Consider the following 18,604-nt stretch of genomic DNA (forward strand, 5'->3'; position numbering starts at 1 on the left):
AACTCTTTTGTATCTTTTTTTTTTTAACTTAATACAACAACAAAAAAACATTTGCAACCATTTTGCTGACGCTTTGTTATGTTGATGCATTGTTTCCTACTTCAAAATGTAAAAAAAATAAATCTATTTATTTAGTGAGTTATCGTAATACTTTGTGAATCTTATGTTTATTGCTGACCTCTGGTCATTGGCAGCTAAGCATTTAAATGATAAAGCATTTTGTGTTAAACATGTTTTAAAATGAATTGTTTTCAGTGAATCCCATTCTTACGTCTAAAAAAAAGCAGGTGCTGCGTTTAAATGCGATGTAAAGATATGCATTAAAAGTTATGTGGATATAAAGATTATTGGAGCTACGCCAATTGTGTTCCATGGATCAAGATCCAACTTCTGAAACATTGTTGCCATTATTGACAATTAGTTATTGGTGACTTATAGAGTTCTCCCTTGTGCTGTTGATATATATTATTGTACAACTATATATATATATATATATATACAGTACCATTCAAAAGTTTAGGGTCAGCGAAAACAATGTGCCATTGGAACACAGGAGTGATGGGAGTGGTATTTTTTAAAATAAAAACAACAAAAAAAGGCATGAAATGCATTGGGCGGTTGCCTTTTTGCCCCCTATCTGTCTGTATCCCCCCAAGAAATGACGCTCGGTGTGTTTGGATTAAGCGTGTGGATGGCTTTTACCTTCTCTAAACTTTGTCTGCTAAAAATATAAATCTTTGTGGCATATAAATTTAGTTTTGTTCTTTCTGCTCCCAAAATATATTTTCCTGCATAATATTCCCCTTTTTCTCTCCAGTAGAAGTCGATTCACTGAAATCAAAAGTGTTGATTTTTATGCTTTAAGGAGTTTTAACGAGTTTTCCCCCCCATTGTAATTATAAAATAGGATTAAACTCTTAGAGATCTGCTAAGAAACGTGCGGCCATTTTTATTAGCTTTATCTGTGATAATTAGCACCTCGTCTCCGCTCTGCGTCCAACTATCACCCAGAGATAAGATTGAGTAAAGAGGGATTAGGATTCCTCTGGCGTCTTTTTTTTTTGTACTAGGTCAAAAATAATCAATATATTTGTCAAAACCACTCTTGTTTATCCTATTCCTGAAGAAAGTAAACTGTAAATTACTTTGGGATCTCAGAGGACGCAATGCCCTCTGCAAGAAATAGAATCCACCTTCAATAAACAGTTATTCGGGGGACCAGGTGCTTCTTAAATTAATTGCCTCGAGCCTTAAAAAAAATACTATAGAAATACAATATTTAGGAATATTTCCAAATAAATATTTAAAGCTTTGTAAGACTTGATAAAACTTGAATTTGCTTTTTTCCATTCACACAGAATTAATTTTGGTGGAGTTTTTTTGGGGTTGTTTGTAACCTGTATACATGAAAATACTTTTTCTTTTTTTTAATAAAAACCCCCCAACTTTTGTTTTATGATATATATGAAATATGTGTTTTCAGTTTAAGTAATAATTGGAGTAAAGTAGAAAACCAAAAAACAACCTATTTCTAAACTATCGTGTGCTTTTTGTTGGCTAAATAACATAGAAGTGCTGATTATTTATGAAACATTTTAATAAAAAATTATTATGGTCAACATCTGGATTTTATAGGAGTTACTCTTAAACATCTCGATGTCTGATAATTGAGGGGACATTATGCAAAATCAGGTTTTTAAAACCATTGTACAAACAAATTGAATCATGTCAATTTAGGTAATAGAATCATTTCATCTCATTTTATGAATTAACCATTTATTGTATTTTTTTTTCCTTTTTTTAGTACGAATACTTCAATGCTGTTCTAATCAATGAAAGAGATGAAGATGGGAATTACGTCGACCTCGGAAAAGAGTTTTTATTGTTACCCAATGATCATTTTAATAATCTGCCTGTTAATATCACTTTGAGTGACGTCCAAGTGCCAACGAACGTCTACAACAAAGGTACGTATCGCTCGTCCAACAGACGCAAGCCGTCCTCTCCAATATATATCGTATAGAAGAAATCCAAACATCTGCTTATGGTTAAAGTCTACAATTAGGGGCTTCTTTTTTGGGGCTATTTACTGTAATGTAGGATGCAACGTGAATGGTGAGTGTCTGATTTAATATTCTTGGACAGTTAAATGATTTTCCCAATCGCAGTCCCCATTATAACCAAAATTAGCACAAAACTTTAATAGTACTGGTTTTTAAAGGGCCAATCATGCCCAGTCTTCTCCCCCAGGCACCGATGAACCTAATTGCCTATACTGATAATATCATTATATTACAAAGAAGCAGTTACTATCCTGAGTTTATTCCAATGGGACTGTATCCAAAAGTGCCGTCAGTCGAGGGATTTTCTGTACAAATGGCCGACGTATGAAAGGCCAGAGGATAGTATTTTATTTTGTCTAACACTTGTCCTGAATTCATAGTGGTTTTGGTATTTTCCCAAATGTGCCAGACCTTTTTGTACTTATGGCGTTCCATGATTTAAGGGAGCTGCGAGCTGCTTCGAGGACGACATCTGTTAGCATGATTTATTACAGATGGTCAGGTCGCTGCGTTGGAGAATTTCCCATCGTTTGTGATCCCTGACCTAGCTGATATCAGACAATGGGTGAATTTGTTTGTAAAATGAATTAAAAATATGTGAACGGATGGGTTTTTGAGTTTATTCTGCACCTTCAACTTTAAGCGTAGGAAACATCATGGCATTTTTCTCCATGTTTGACTAATTTCAGCCAATGGCCACCAGAAACATCAACTCACAAACTCCTAGAGAAACGACTTTCCATAGTTCCTGTGGGCTCTTGAAACTTTGCTGCCCAAGAAATTCAATTAGTAGTTGGCTTTAAAGACCATATCTTTGGGTTACTGGCTCCCTATATGTGGAGTAATAAATGGTTTGTGCAGAGGAGACTTGGTCCTTCATATTACTGCCAACATCTTAATGTAAAGGCTTCTGATTACTTCCATAAGGCTCATATATTTAATTAATGATTTAATATAATAAACACTATCACTGTCCAAGAGGGCCACACAAAACCCGTTCTGAGTTATAGGCCCCACTGGCATCCAGGAGACAACATTTTACAATAAACATGGACAATGCATTAAGAAGCATTGTAAGTCCATCATTTCGTATGATGCTCATTTTGACCAATGGTTGGCCAATGGAGAGCCTTCCTTCTATATTGATGGAAATCAAAGCATGGTAGGAATTGTAGTCCCACAGCAGCTTCTATGTTATCTCTGATTGAGAAATCCCTACTATATAGGGGGTTACTGTGTACAGTTTTATTGTTTAGGATCTTGCCGTGCGGTATGTTTTTCCCCCTGATATTTTCTTTTTTTCCATTTGGAATATAGAATATTGAGTCTGTTCCAAAACACATAATAAATGCAGAGATGCTACTGAATAGAGAACAGCTGGACTTTGGAAATAATTTAAAGCCTCCTACTACTCGATCCAACTCTCTGGAGCTAAAAATATTTGCTATGCATGACCTGATTAAAGGGGGTCGATGGAAAAATAAGATAATTATCACGTTAACTTAGGGAATTTGACAAATTCTGCTTTTTTGGACCGAATACACTAGTTATTTGTTACAGTGACCTATCTGATATTTATAAGTAGAAGTAAAATAATTAAGGGGGATATATGATGGCGTAGGACCCTGTTTTATAATGGATACTGTATATAGATATTTCTTTACTTTCATTTATTGACAGAGTTTGAAATGTTTGAAATTAGTATTATTCTTATTTTTTGTCTTAGCCTCAGTGCCATTAGTGTTCCGCATCTCGTTTCCATTTCTCTTGTTACGATGCATGCAAAAAAGCGCACAGCATGAAAACAAAGAGGGCGACACGGTCCTTATCGATATAGTGGATAAAGTTATGGCGCAGGATAAATTTAATTTCCAGAGATAACTATTTCAATCCGTTTTACGAGAAACATTGTTATTCCATTCTGCAGAGAATGTGGTTTAGCCGTTGCAGATTGTTGCCAGTCGGGTGACCCCAGGGTTTAAGTCAGTATTGCCGGCTGGAATTCTATTAAACCTAACCTAACCACTAAAGACGGTGAACGTCTCACCAGTATCTTTGTGAGCTGAAGATTTCAATATTTTTTCTTAATTCAAAAAATTCCACTAATAGAGTTTCTGATTCAGAATCAATCCCTTACGTCGTTGTCTAAACCCTTCAGCTTTTTGTATGGAATTATTTTCTTACAGATAAAATGCTTTCGGTGTTCTGTGGATTATTCATGGATAATAGGTACGCCAGTCTTCTAATGACCAGATATAAATATATATTTTTTAAAGTCTAAATTGGTCTTCCAGATCTGTAGAAAATTAGAAATCCAACGATCATAATTATGTACCTTTTCTAAGTGAGGGACGGGAAAATGGATACATAGTTAAAAAAAAATGAGAAAATGGATACATAAAACATAGTTGGGATTTAAGGTTTTTTATTACATTGTTTAGAGTTATTTTGCAACTCAAAGAAAAAATACTGAAAAATATCACAGCTTTGGGATCCAAAATGTAACAATCTTATACCCTTATTTTTCACATTGTGGATGTCATCAGATATGTAGCGTAGGCAGCGCATGCATTTACCTGGTAGTCACATTATGTCCAAAGGGTGTAATGAAAACATTTTTGTTTAATCATCTTATGCCAGACTTCAAAAAAATCACTGTTTAAAATGTGACCTGGTTCAATGAACATATAATGCCCGTTATAAAGGTCTTTCATTCAGCACCACAGAGTTGGGAGACCCCCAAAAAGGATCGCTTTGAGCCCACACATTTTCTACCAGGTTCATATCTCAACACTAAGGGTTAAAATCTGAACATGTGATTGATTTCAAAAAGTGACCCTGTTCTGGAAAAAAAAAACAGAATTAATTTTTTGTCTTTTTAGTATTTTATGGCTGTTTATCACAAAAAAAGAGACTTTCAGTTTGTCCGCTGTAATAAGTGATATATTAATTGATTGGAAAGGTTTATATTCCCAGGAACCCCCCGGGGACGTTTCTTTTTTTCCACTGTGTACTCCAGCCCGTATTTGTAGTAAGCATCGTATAAATCAACCTGCCTCGGAAATATGCACAAAGAATTTAAATGAGTCAGTTTGGGCCCTTTTCGAAAACCACAAGTGGTTTTATTCAAATTATTCGGAGCCGAAGGAATAACCTTAGATAGTTAACACATGGGCTGCAAAAACATCATCGTTTCTCTTAATGAAAATCGTTCCGAATAAAAAATAAACATAGAAACGCACAATTTACGGCACTTTTTAATATAACAAGATGCTCAATTTTGGGTATTTTTTTTGTACCTGGTGGAGATGGATCTATTGCAATGGGACATCATGGAGGCTAAGGGCGATGGCAGCTTGTGGCAGAGCCAGCCTCATCGATTCAATTTCATGTCCTTGAATTTCACTCCCTTCTTCTCCGACATCTCAGGGCTGCCTGAACCAATCAGCAACAATCAGCAACTTAGCGACGGGGCAGCGATAACTTAATAGTGAGAAACGCAGATCCTGAGAGTAGGAAGTTAAGACGACGGCTCCCAGTGTGGCTTTTCTAGAATTTTCTAATCTTTAAGACTCCGTTGCATTGTTTTATTCAGTATAGAGAATTGTAAGATGCAGAATCTGCGAAAAAGGGACACATTTTATTTCCGTAATAATGATTAAAATCACACAGACCTTTCACAGAAACAGTACAAAAAATAGTTACTCGGACACAATCATTGCTTTACCCCTAAAGCCCTAAAAATTATATTTATGCTTTTTTTTATTCATAGAAAAAGAACACAAATGTTGGTGTCCCTTATCAATTGTATTCCAGAATGTCAAGGGAGAACTATCAAAATATTAGATTTTATTAAAAAAAAATTCTGGAACTCTTATCTGGTTTTAAATCTTCTTTTACCAGCTGCGGATGTGTCTTTTTCTGTATTTTCATATGTTTTTTTTAGTTCTAATTTTCTGGAAAATAGGTAATCTTAGCTTAACAGCCATTTGGAGAAGGGAAGCGAGAGCGAATGATATTCATAGGTCCTTTTAACTGGCAAATTGAAAAACCCACCTAATCAAGGAATGGCTCCGGTTCATCATGTTTCAATATCTTTTCAGGCACTCGGAGGATTCTTCTCCTCCGCCAGCATAAGCTTTGATTATTGTCTGAATTTATCAGCCGTCGGTGAATGCGCTCGTCTCTCGGCGCGTCTCGGAGAAAGCATTGTGTGCAAATATTTCATGACAGACCTGAAACTTCCAAGGATTTCTTTAGTCGAATAAATCTGAATCAGAAAAGTTAAATGATATTTGGAGATCAATCCAAAACAAAGAGACCTGGTGATGAAAAGCATTCTTATACAAGAAAAAAAACGGGGGCGTCCCTCTTATCAATACTGTAATATTTATTATAAAATGCCTCAAAAACAACAGCCCTTTAAATATAGTTCAGAATTCTACATTGATATATATATATTTTTAACTGCTTTTATAAATAATAGCAGCTTATCGGAGAGCTGCTTTTAGTGGGCACCGCAGTCAGCCATGACAGGAGCAGGAAGTGACATCACGGTAAGCAGGACACACTTCCTGTACATTCAAAACAACTATGAGGTGAATTAAAATCCTTTGCTGCTCTTAATGAAATGATATCTGCTCTGGAATATCAATGGATATATATTTCTGATCAATAATGGATGTTTTGTGTTTTTATTTTAATTTTGAAAAGTAATTTTACCGAGTTTATTAGGTATTACAAGTTTTGTATTTTCCTATATTTTTATATATTTGATATTATTGCTCAGCGCTGCTTTTTTTTCATTAAACAATATTTTCAGAACAGTCAGAAATGTGTTTATTGTCACGTAGAGTGATTGCTTTATTCTCGGATCCCACGGGGGAGGTCATTACCGTAAAAATTTATTGAAATAAATATGGCTTTGGAAACAATTTCGTGAAAACGGATATTTATGACTTCATTTCAAGAGGAAAATATGACAAAGTCTCTGCCTACTTATGCAAATTGATTCACATATTCTCTTGTTTTCGCCAAAGACAAAAAAACCAAAAACATATAAAGTAAAAAAAAACAACAAATTAATATAAATACATGATATGTCTTAGATTTAGAAAATTCTAAATTTGAGATAATTTATATAATATAGTTTATTTAAGTTTGGTCAGAAAGAGATCGTGCATTATTCAAAATTCCTTGAAACAATAGGAAGTATACATAAACGTAGAACCCACCGGTAGATCGGCCCCCATCCGGCCCCTGTTTAGTCTCCCGTTTCTCCTGCTGTAAAGACTCAAACCTTAATCAGTCGTTGGTCTCGTCTTGGATTCAGGAGCCGTATGTCTATCCCATGCATGTTTAATACCCTCACTGTATTACCCTCTACCACCTCTGCTGGGTAAATGGAGAACATGTTAACAGGTCCAAAGACAGATCCATGTGTGCCAATGTTATATGAGTATAAACAGAGTAAGCGCGTCCAGGATATATTTAGAACAGTGAACGGAACAGAAGTAAAAATCTGATGAGAACTTGGCAAACTCCCCCCCCCTTCCCATTGTGAGGCAAAGGAGCTAAATTACCCCTTAACTACAGTGTTCTAGAACAAACGGAATACAAACGATTGACCTTTTGCCTTTGGAGGTCCCATTAAGTCATCTCCCACCCTATTCTCAATGAATGTTGCTCATCCTGTTTGAGGGGCAGGAATGATTGGGGAGAAGAACCCCCGAGTCTCATCCTCTCGCTGCGTCCCCCGGGGATCTTTAACCGGTTGTAGATCTCTCACCTGCTTATAAAGCCCATCCGCCGAGGCCGTGATTATTGAATCTCTAGTATGAATTAGGCCCTCATCTATTATCATACATTTGGATGGTTTTAAAAAAACATGAATTGCCTGCTTAGATCAAAATGGGGGACATTGCACAAAAAAGTTGCCCGTTCAGACAAATTGAAAGCTATTTCTACATCATTAATTAGAACTGGGCTGAAATCCATGTTTATGATCGATACGTAACGTTGGCCTCCATACACTCTTTCTGCCATCCCGCTACATTTCTCTCAGATCTTACTCGTCGTTTGCGTTGAGTGTTGTCTTGAAGCCAAACCCGCTCAGTGAAGCTGATCTCTTCTCGTTGACTTTTTTTTCCCGTCTCTCATACATTAGCATTCGATTCCGTTACATATCCCACAGACCCGAATCGTCCGGAATGTTCCTGATATGACAGGCAGATAATGACTTTCTTTAACTACTTTTCACCGGAGAGAAATGAATGGGTTTTGGTACACAATAAAATGGAAGAAAGGGGTCTTTTCCATCATATCCATCATCAACATGTTTTAACGTCATATTATTTAGCATTAAACCTGCATTGAGTTGAATTTTTCTTTAAAACGTTTGTTGGAAAAAAGTTTTCAGTCTGATAGGTTTGCAAATTTCCTTCCAATATATTTTAATATTCTAATTGTGTTTAACTTTGTGTATGAAAGTCTGATCTTTAAAAACTACAGACACAAAAATCTATACATTTTGTTGATCTTTTTTTTACTGAAAACTTTGTTGATTAAACTCTTTCAATTAGCTGTTTGCAGAAATGCCATTGATTATGCAAATTACTATTCCATGATTAAAAACTCGTTCATTATGAGCAAACAAATCCACTCTTCTGGTTCTGAAATCTGACCTCATTATCAATAGTCAGTACTTTGTAGATTTCATTAAAATTCATAATGAAAAAATAACCAAATAATAACAAATTCTCAGTAATTTAAGGATGATGTTTTTCTAACATCCTTTTCTTAATCCAAAATTATCAAAAATTATTTTAGTTCAATTAAATCCTTTTTTTATAGCATATATTACTGTTTATATTGACCTTTTGATTGTTTCCATTACTAAAAATATAAACATAATAATAATAATAATATTAATAATAATAATATAAAAATCATATATAGCAAATAAGTTTTACAGACTGCAAGAAATACAATTTAATTGATCGAATGTTTGATAATTCCACAATGTTTTGGATCGACTTACATATGACATCACACACTGTTTCCTATTACTACAAGGGATCAGATGATGTCATTATGCACACTCCTTTTTATAGTGTGGCTGATTAACGGGTTCTGAAGAAGAACATTTACTGATACAACTTTTCAAAAATACCCAACACAAGTTGGGTTCTCATCTTTTCAATTAATAAACAAATGGAAGGAATTTAATTGTTTTCTGATTACTTTGTAACCTAAAAAAAGTATCCATCCACCTGTAAAATGTAAAATCCCCTGTTCTATAGACACCATTTACGGGACAAAATATGTTATGTTGAAAAACTTTTCATTGTAATTTGATTTCCTTTTGAAATCCCGGGTTCAGTTCTCTGTCTTTAAAGTCGGTGGATTGTTTGAATTAACGAGATGTTGGTATTTGAAATAGAAGGATTGTGTTTTTCTAATCATACTGAGAACTTAAACAATACATTCACAGCACACAAAAAATACTTTTACATATCTGTCACCATCCTCAATTGTTGTTAACTATTTTGTAAATACTTTTTTAAAGTTTTTTTTAAAATGAATTCCCACGTTTGCAATTCATGAAATAATCAAACCTCGTCGGTTTTAATATTTGATTTCTTTGTAAGCAGCGTTTAATGGGTTACTTTAGAATACGCTGTAAATATCGCGGTTGCAGGTAATGGAAGTTGTATGTGAGGTTTTATCCTTATCACGTAGAATTGCGCTGCACATGAATATTCTCTGCTTTTAATTCCAGCGAACCCACGTTCCCATAACCTCGCTTTATGCGCTGCCAGCGTGCGTGAGAGGCTGTTTATTTTCTGCTTGTCAAGTGATAGTTGGGACCTAACTTCAAGGCCAAGGTAGCGAGAGGTTTGTCATACCAAGTTGCTTCATGCTTTATACGTCTTGGCTTCCAGACAAAGACATTGAGAGTTCTCCAGTTTTCCATCTGGTTCTACTCACGCTGCGCTGGGCCGATCTTTTCCCAAATCTCTCCTCCTTCGGCCATTTCTTTATTCCTACAAAGATCTCCGATGTCTGGGTCTCCGAACAGCGATTATAATGTCCAAGACGTAGAATTTACTAAACGCTGAAATGTCAGGAACATACCTCGTGACGGGTGTTATAATAATAATTTGGGCAATCTGGAACATTTCAGAACCCGCGCTCTACCTCTAGGAGACTTTTTTTTATATCAATTAAATTCAAGTAGGAGAATTTTGACTTCTAGAATCCAACATACGTTATGATAAAGAAGCTATTATGAAAATTCAACATTAATACTTTCCCTACCAAAAATGAAAGTAATAATAGTAAGTAATAAAATATATCTGGTAACATTTTTCATAGTATATTTAACAGCATTTTCTGACTCTTTTGTTACATTTGCTATTTTACTGTTTTTTAATTAGTATCCAATTAACCATTTCTGTGCACATAAGCTCGGCGAATGTATTAGAATTTAATTGTTGAATGAGAACAAAAGATACGTTACTTAGCAAAAGTAACATCCAAGTTAGGGCTGAGTGACCGTCGGATTTTACAGTGTGACATAGTAGTCGGTGCCTTCCATGATCTGTTCATCCTCGGTCGGCTAACAAATTTCCCCACTTTTCTCCATCAGACTCTTTCCTAAACTTCATTTTCTTCCAAACGCTCTGATTTTTAACCCTAAAGTTGGGCAGTGCTCTATTCCTCCATTCAGATGGTAGCGTTGTGTTACATTTGGATGGCTTCACCGTCTCTCTGATAAATATCGATCTTCTGATATCTCCCACGCTTCTAACTTAAAAAAAGAAGGAATTATTCCGTAACTTTTAGGGATTAGCGCGGCCGTTCTCATAGCAGAAGCTCTGCGGTTGGTGCCTCAGAGGAGTTGATCGCATTCCATTAACCCATCAAATGTTGCATTTACTTTCTGTCGTTTAACACAATCAGATACATTGGGGGTAAAACAGATGTTTTATGTTACCACAAGCTTCAGGACGTGCGAGATGACAGCATCTGCATGGGAACGGTGGTTTGGAGGTTGAGGAGCGCAGGAGCGTCACGGCTTCGGTTTATCCATGATTTTCGTATCTGTTGAGTGTTTGTATAAAATGCCAGCTTGTGGTGGGAAATAAGACACAATGAGCTCAAAAATGTGACGTTTGTGGTGAATCGGGAAACCTATTGGGATCTACTTACCGCATTCTGTAGATTATGTGATTTTGGACCGACAATAAAAGCCAATCTCTGTGGCAGAATTTTATTTTCAAGCTGGGATTATAATATTTATCCATTTCCATTACATATTGCAGCTACAGAAAGTCATTTCCAAAGTCCATGTTCACAAATTTCCATTTTTTTTACCAGTCTGTGTGTTAAACATTATGTTCCTCGAGACCGCAGACCATGTTTCATGTTAAAATATTGAAACGCAAATGAAGGATTTTGGCAAATCCCCTGACATCCAAAACTAACCAAAATTTGATATTTTGACAAGCTGTTTTTGACGATTAGAGTTTGGGAAAACGAACATTTTACACAGGAAAAAAGCAAAGAAAGTCCAAAAAAGGAGAGAGAACTTTTAGCGGAAGTGTTTCTTAGAATTCCGATTCTCACATCATGTGACCTCTTAGCAAACAAAATTCTAACTTCTCCAAGACCGTTCCAAATGCACGCGGTCCAATGGTGCACACCAAGGTTGGGTCTGGGTCAGAACATCTCTGCAGCCTGTTTGGTTGACGCATTATCTGTGATACAATCTCTAGTCGGCTCATTGTACAAACCATTCCCTTTTGCCATCATTCATGTCTCCGACGCGTCGCTATTGCGCTTGTTCAATTTACGAGTTTCATGTTTTTGCTAATCTTTCAGCCGTGTATCTCCTGACCAATCGGAGAATGACAGCTCCTAAATTGATCTAAACATTCCCACTATCCGTGGTAAATATATTTGATAGATCCGTCAATGCTGTAGTCGACATGGTACTTTTATTAAATTTGGCCGATAATCAGAAGTCATCTCGCCAGGAACACAATGATACATTGTCGCTGTCTGTAGAAAATCATTTCCTTCCAGTTTAGGGATAGAAATCGATTTAAAATTGTATATTTTACACTTCTCAATGTTTACTTTACTAAAGGCAACAGAAGCCTAAATTACATTTTTTAATTACCTAAAACTAATTTATTTTTTGTGGACACTGTTAATGATGGGGTTGAGTTTATACTGGCATATAATGTAAAGCACTGATTTAGAGGTTCTTCACTTATTCCTGAAAGTTCAGAGTCTGGACATCGCTCCCTCTATGATTATATCACGCAGGGTTAACGAACCTCCGTTACGGAAGTCTTATCATCTGTAGGCACGTCAACATTTCATGTAAGAAACCTGAAAAAAAAGATGATGACGAAAAACCTTTCCGTTATTTGATATAAAACAAGTTGCGTCTGTCTGAGTAAAAAAAATTCAGATCAGAACACTGTCAGCCAATGGGAAAGGGGATACACGATCGTCATTAATCTATTTGGCTACATGGGGTTCTAATGTTCTACTGTCCATGTTCCGACCCAGCAGCCATTTGGGCTCCAGTAATTCTTCAAACAAACCAGACAAAAATAGGGATTTTTACTAGAAAAATAAAGATGATCAGATTGTGTTGAAACAGAAATGTACTGATTTTTTTTTTTTAGCATGAATGAATTCATCTTTCACTTTGGGTAGAAATTCTTAAATATAAGGAGTTTGATCCACTGAATACACAATTCAGATTGAACAGATTAGGTCATGGAAGATTCCCGGAGGAATTTCAATGGATCGGGATAGATTTTCCAATTTGTAGCAAGTAGAAGTTCAGCCAATAATTGAGAATCCATTCCCTCCGGTGAGTTTTGATGACTTCATAGAGTCGTAAGGAATTCGTCTGTCGTTGCAGGGGAACTTGTCCAATATATTAAGACAAAATATTAAGCACATTTGGTTGCGATGAGACGACATTAAACATTCTCGCCATTTCATCCAGAATTCGTGATTTTTAGCTTTTATGCTACATTGCATTTCTACTTAAAACAGAATTTTCATTTTGCAAAATGGACACATTGTAATAACTCCGTGATTTCTGTACGGGAACGCTTAGTATTCTCAGAGTAAGGTCGGTACCTGGTGTTTCATAGATAGAGAGTGAAGTCATGCATGAAATTACCTGAAATTACTGTTGTTACATCGCCACGAAAAATACTAAAATCCAACAATGCAGGTTTTTTTTATTTTTTTTTAAAATGAGTCTTACAAATTTTTCTCTGTGTTCAAAAAGGGCCGATTTGGCCATTTTGTGGGGGGAGGGTTAGGGGGTGGAATTGATCATTTAAGTCTCTCTCTCATATCCCAAGGAGGTTCCAATTCTTTTATGAGCTGCCATGGTCTGCAGACAGGTCGAAGGTCTTTCCAATAAACTGGTCTCATGAGTTCTGTCTTTTCCACTAAATGGATAACAAACTTCTTTGGACTCTTTGGGTTGGGCGAATTGTCAACACGAGGACCACGGTTTCCATTACTTTTCCTGTGAAATATTACAACCCAATCTTATGCCTTCATAAGTGAGCCGGCCCAAGTCCGACCGGCCCTGTTTGAAGAATCTTGGACCTGCCCAGGGGGGTAATTTCTTCCCTGCCCTCTGGGCCAGCCCATCCCTGCCCTTGGACCATTGGAGTTACTTAGTGAAGTAGAGTAGGAGAAATGTCTGTTATGTCCATGTCGATGTATAACCCTTGTTAAGTCCTCATGGTCCCCCATATATCTTCTTCGTATGCCTACGGTTGACCCCACAAGCCAGTTAATAATTGACCCTAGAAATGTTTACAAATAAAATAACGTTTATGCTCATAGTTGATATAAAGTAACATTGACAGACTTCCTCACCTCGTAATTCACAAAAAGGGTTCTGTTTTGTAACAGATTAACTTCTGGCTTTTTTCAGATCCGGAAATAGTAAACGGGATTTATTGGTCTGAATCATTAAATAAGGTGTTTGTCGACAACTTTGACCGTGACCCTTCTCTTATTTGGCAATATTTTGGAAGCGCAAAGGGGTTTTTTCGACAGTATCCAGGTAAGAAAAGAAAATATGATGTAAGCATTCCTAGGTGCGATCGCCTTAAATTATACAATCTCTGGACAAAAAAAAAATACATAAAATGAAATGTAAAGATTTCTATTTGGTTTATCAAACAATGTGCGTAACGCACTTGCCGTGAAGTATTCAGATTCTCACTAAGATTTTTGGTTATTTACCAATTAATTTCTTTAGTTTACTCTTTTTACGGAAGTGTTTGCCTAATAATCTTCTAAAACTATCATTAAAAGGACTTCATAAAAGGGCTTTTTTAAGAAATTTAACAAATAAAGGTTTTCAACCTCAAAGGAAATTAAGATTTAATTTAAGCATTTAATTTCCCCCTCGTCAACATCCGAATGTTTTTCTGTTATGCTTCTGAATGCTGTGAGACATCAGGTGCTGCTTTTAGGTGGAATAAACGTAAATAAATAAGTCAATTTTTTCCCTGGTCTGCTAAAAAAACCCAGCTATTTTCTGTCCCTCACCAATTACAAATATGTTACGATAATATTAAAAATATATTTTTTTCATTCTACGTGGATTTTTGTTGAGATTTATTAGGAAAACACGAGGGTCTTGTTGGTTGTTTTTTTTTCCCATAAAAAAATAAAATTCTCCTTTTTCTTGTTTGTAGGCATTAAATGGGAACCAGATGAGAACGGGGTCATCGCGTTTGACTGCAGGAACCGTAAATGGTAGGTAACGCAGTCAACAAGTGATAATTCAAAAAAAAAATAAAAATAAAAAAAGATAAAAATGTAATGTCAAGGAAAGATTCACAGATTTCTATTGAATTCAGGTACATTCAGGCAGCCACTTCTCCAAAAGACGTGGTTATTCTGGTTGACGTCAGCGGCAGCATGAAAGGACTGCGCTTGACAATTGCCAAGCAAACGGTATCGTCTATTTTAGACACGCTGGGGGATGATGACTTCTTCAACATAATTGCTGTAAGTAACCCTTGTTTCTTCGCTTTCCTTCTTTTATGTGACCAGGCCCCCTCTAGAGACCCCCGTACTTCAAATTCACTTATTTCTGTCTTCAATCGATTTTAATTTAACAAAACGCGTCCAACTCGTCTATACCTCCCTCCGTCGGCAGATCTTTTAAAAAAAGTCCAGCTAACGAGATACGCGGCTATTTCAGGACATCTTGAGTTTTTTTTCTTTCTTCCGCTAGTGGTATACAGCCTTTCTACTTGAAATGTGACATGTTTGATCAATTTTGCTTGTTTTGAGCAATAACCTTCCTAAAAATACTCTTTTTTTCACATAACTTTGTTTGCTTGTCATGTAAAGGTTACAAATTACTGAATTTTGTTCATCAATATTTATTGGTATCTTTTAAATAAAATACAGGTTAATAACATATTAACTGTGTCTTCTAATTTATGAGAAATGTTGCTAAAATTCACCCAAAAAAATCACGTTAAGAAAAATCATAATTTTTACTCTTTGATTTGCATACCTACATGCCTCGTGTCCTAGCGCATGGGGAAGGCCAGAAAATGTTATTTTTCCCATTTTATTACTTTCTTGGCTATTTCCTCGCTACAAACTACTTAGAACAAATACAAGCGTCCAATAGAAATCATTAACGCGAAGTATACTGTAATGCAGAGTTAGATCCCTTATCTTGGTTATTAATCTTTAATTACTCGATGCGTAATTACTAGACGCTTTTTATTACCCAGACCTAATTACGATGATCTTTTCATTTGTGCTAAATTTTATTATTCTTTAACTAAACAGATAATCAGGACGCACATGACGATTTTCTTAAGGTTATACAAATTAGTGATCTGAGTAATTACGGTATTTAAATAACCATATTAGGATAATTATTATTATTACCCTCAAACTGATTATTTTTAAATGAATGAATATATATTTTTTTTTAATTTCAAACCCAGATTGAAAGAATTTTTCTACTTATGTCATGCAAATGAATTAAATTTACTAAAACTCAGGGGTTTGTCTGAAAAAAATGTCGAGGTTGACTTTTCATGAGAAATGCTTCATAGACACAGAGGACCTTTTAACTCCGTATCATGGACTTGAGGACTGTGCCAACCACTACATCAACGAGGCCAAAAAAACAGACAACGCTACAGTAGATGTGTAGATTTAGTGTTAACATGTTGTATGTTTCTATGTTGTATTCTACTTGGTCCATAGGTGATCATTTAAAACGGAACGACGATGAATTCATACATAAAATGATTTTCACGGCGAGCAGGTTGGGTTTATTGATAGATTTTTTGGTCCGCTGTTGATGTCATTTATTTTTTCTTTCCGTTTTCGTTCAATCTTAAAGTAAAATGTTGAGTCTTCCTTATGTTGATGGATTCCCTTTATTATGCTTAAAAAGCTCTCGTCAGCTGAGATACATTATCTAGAAGGAGATTCGCAGACGATACAATTTATCCTTCGAAGTGAAAAACACAAGAAATGTCATTTTCAGAGAAATTGTATCCACTTGAAATAAAATCCATTTGAGTTGAGAATGCGGTGATATATTTAACATAGAAACAATTTCACGGCAGATAAGAGCCGTTTGGCGGCCGCTGGAAGACCTCAAACCTTACTTGGTCCTTGTCTTAAGTTTAGGAGAGCCTTCTGTCTCTCTTATGCGGACTTTCATTCCGTTACCGGCTTAACCTCTCCCTCTACTGCTGGAAGGAATTATCTGAAAGCTTATAAATATCACCCAGGAAAAAAAAACCGCTATAAAATATAAAGCTATTTGGTTATTTGAGGCTGAAAATGGGCTTTTGTATTAGTGCCTAAGATTTAGCCAACAGTCCATGACCCTCAATGCCTTCGCAGCAAAGTTATTCTCGTACGAAGTCGAAGCCATGCATTAAATTGGTGGCTTTATTATCGAGGAACCCAGAACTCCAGAGTAGGAAAGTTTTTTTTTATGATGTCAAAACTAAAACATTAAACATAGAAAAGTCTTTAGTAAAAAGTGTTTAAACAATGAATTGTGGAAATGTCTTATCTTAAGTCATGTAACCCCCCCCGTTTCCAAACATATCTTCCATATGGAATCTTTCGATCAGAACACGGCAATTATGTATCATCGCGGATCTTTAATCCACGAGGATTCCTTGTCCCAAATGCTAACGCTTCTGTAGACTCTTAATGTCTTTTCCAATTGTTTTGTTGTTTTTGAAAATGCATAGAATTGGATTTATTTCTTGAAAATTCTCAGAAAGTAGATATTTATTTTTATTGCGTTTCTTAATATTCTGCATTTTCCCGCCCTTCACAGTATAACGAGGAGCTGCAGTACGTAGAGCCGTGCCTGAACCGGACGTTGGTACAAGCCGACAGAAACAACAAGGAGGTAAGAAGCCAATCTCTGGGAGGAGGGGGGGGGATGCCCCCTGGGTATTTATGTGAAGGTTCTGCACTCCTGAACACATTGTTGGATTTATCAGCTGAAAATGTTTTTACCCCCAAATCTACCAACATTATAAATGGGACTCTGTTATTTAACTTTAACGCTACGATAATTAGAGAAGTAAGAGTGAAAAAGCTCCCTAAACAGCCAACATTTTTAAAATTCTGGCCCCACATGCTGAAAAAGGTAAGGAAATGGGAATTTATTGCTTTACCTGACATTGGGAGTGCGAGGAACCAGCGAGGTGGCCATCAATTCTAAATAATGTCCGTATCTAAGAAGAACAGATTCATTCATTTCGATGTTACAGAGATTGTTGGAGAATGAATGGATCTCTCTTCTTTTTACTTGAATTTTCTTCCTTTGAGGAATTTGCCGGCTGTTTAAATGAAAAATAACCCAAAAGCATTTCTAAATTCTGACGGTTTTGCGGCCGGTGCTAATTGGCTGATCGGGTGTTTGAGGTTTGCGAGCGTAAAATAAATGTGAGATCAGAGTATATGAAGATTCGTCTCGTAAACGATCACTTTTATCAGAAGCAAATAGCTTTTTTCTCCCCATGGAGGTATTCACAAACACAACCTGCTGACATCATCATGCACATGATGACTTCATAAAATATCGCAAACATCTCTTGGTCTATACGTTTCTTTCTTTTTAGATAGATATAAAACAATATCCTTTCTCCAAAATGACTTCATTATTTAGCCCGAAGATCAAACAAAGACCAAGAATTATCCTTCTGCCCCCCCCCATTCAAAATATGATTTAGGTCACATTTTTCCAGCTCTATAAATGTTCTTTTCTCCTTTCATAAGACGTCTGTCAGCCGGTTGATATCGGCAGGTCCTAAGCTTTAATGTATGTGTACGCGAGCTGTCATCTCCCCCTCTCTCACAGAACATTCTGTTAGCGCTTTGCGAGAGACGTGTTGAATTTTCTTTGAAAGCCCGTAACAGAGGTTTATGTCATATAATATTTGCAAGAACACCTGAATAGCTTTCATCAT

The 18,604-nt window shown here is 36.1% G+C and overlaps 1 protein-coding gene across 1 annotated transcript in view; it reads left to right on the top strand.

Moving 5' to 3' along the window:
* The window catches only part of LOC149277366 (voltage-dependent calcium channel subunit alpha-2/delta-3-like), a 199,320-nt gene that overhangs the window by 65,410 nt on the left and 115,306 nt on the right, over nucleotides 1–18,604 (top strand). The window contains exons 5-9 of the mRNA XM_089503037.1: nucleotides 1,805–1,967; nucleotides 14,050–14,181; nucleotides 14,822–14,882; nucleotides 14,987–15,137; nucleotides 17,464–17,538. Coding sequence (XP_089359163.1) covers nucleotides 1,805–1,967; nucleotides 14,050–14,181; nucleotides 14,822–14,882; nucleotides 14,987–15,137; nucleotides 17,464–17,538 — 582 coding nt within the window. The remainder of the gene's footprint in view (nucleotides 1–1,804; nucleotides 1,968–14,049; nucleotides 14,182–14,821; nucleotides 14,883–14,986; nucleotides 15,138–17,463; nucleotides 17,539–18,604) is intronic.

This window comes from Sceloporus occidentalis, unplaced genomic scaffold (assembly GCF_023333645.1).
Source record: "Sceloporus occidentalis isolate IW3139 unplaced genomic scaffold, rSceOcc1.0.p SCAF_216, whole genome shotgun sequence".
Taxonomy (NCBI): domain Eukaryota; kingdom Metazoa; phylum Chordata; class Lepidosauria; order Squamata; family Phrynosomatidae; genus Sceloporus; species Sceloporus occidentalis.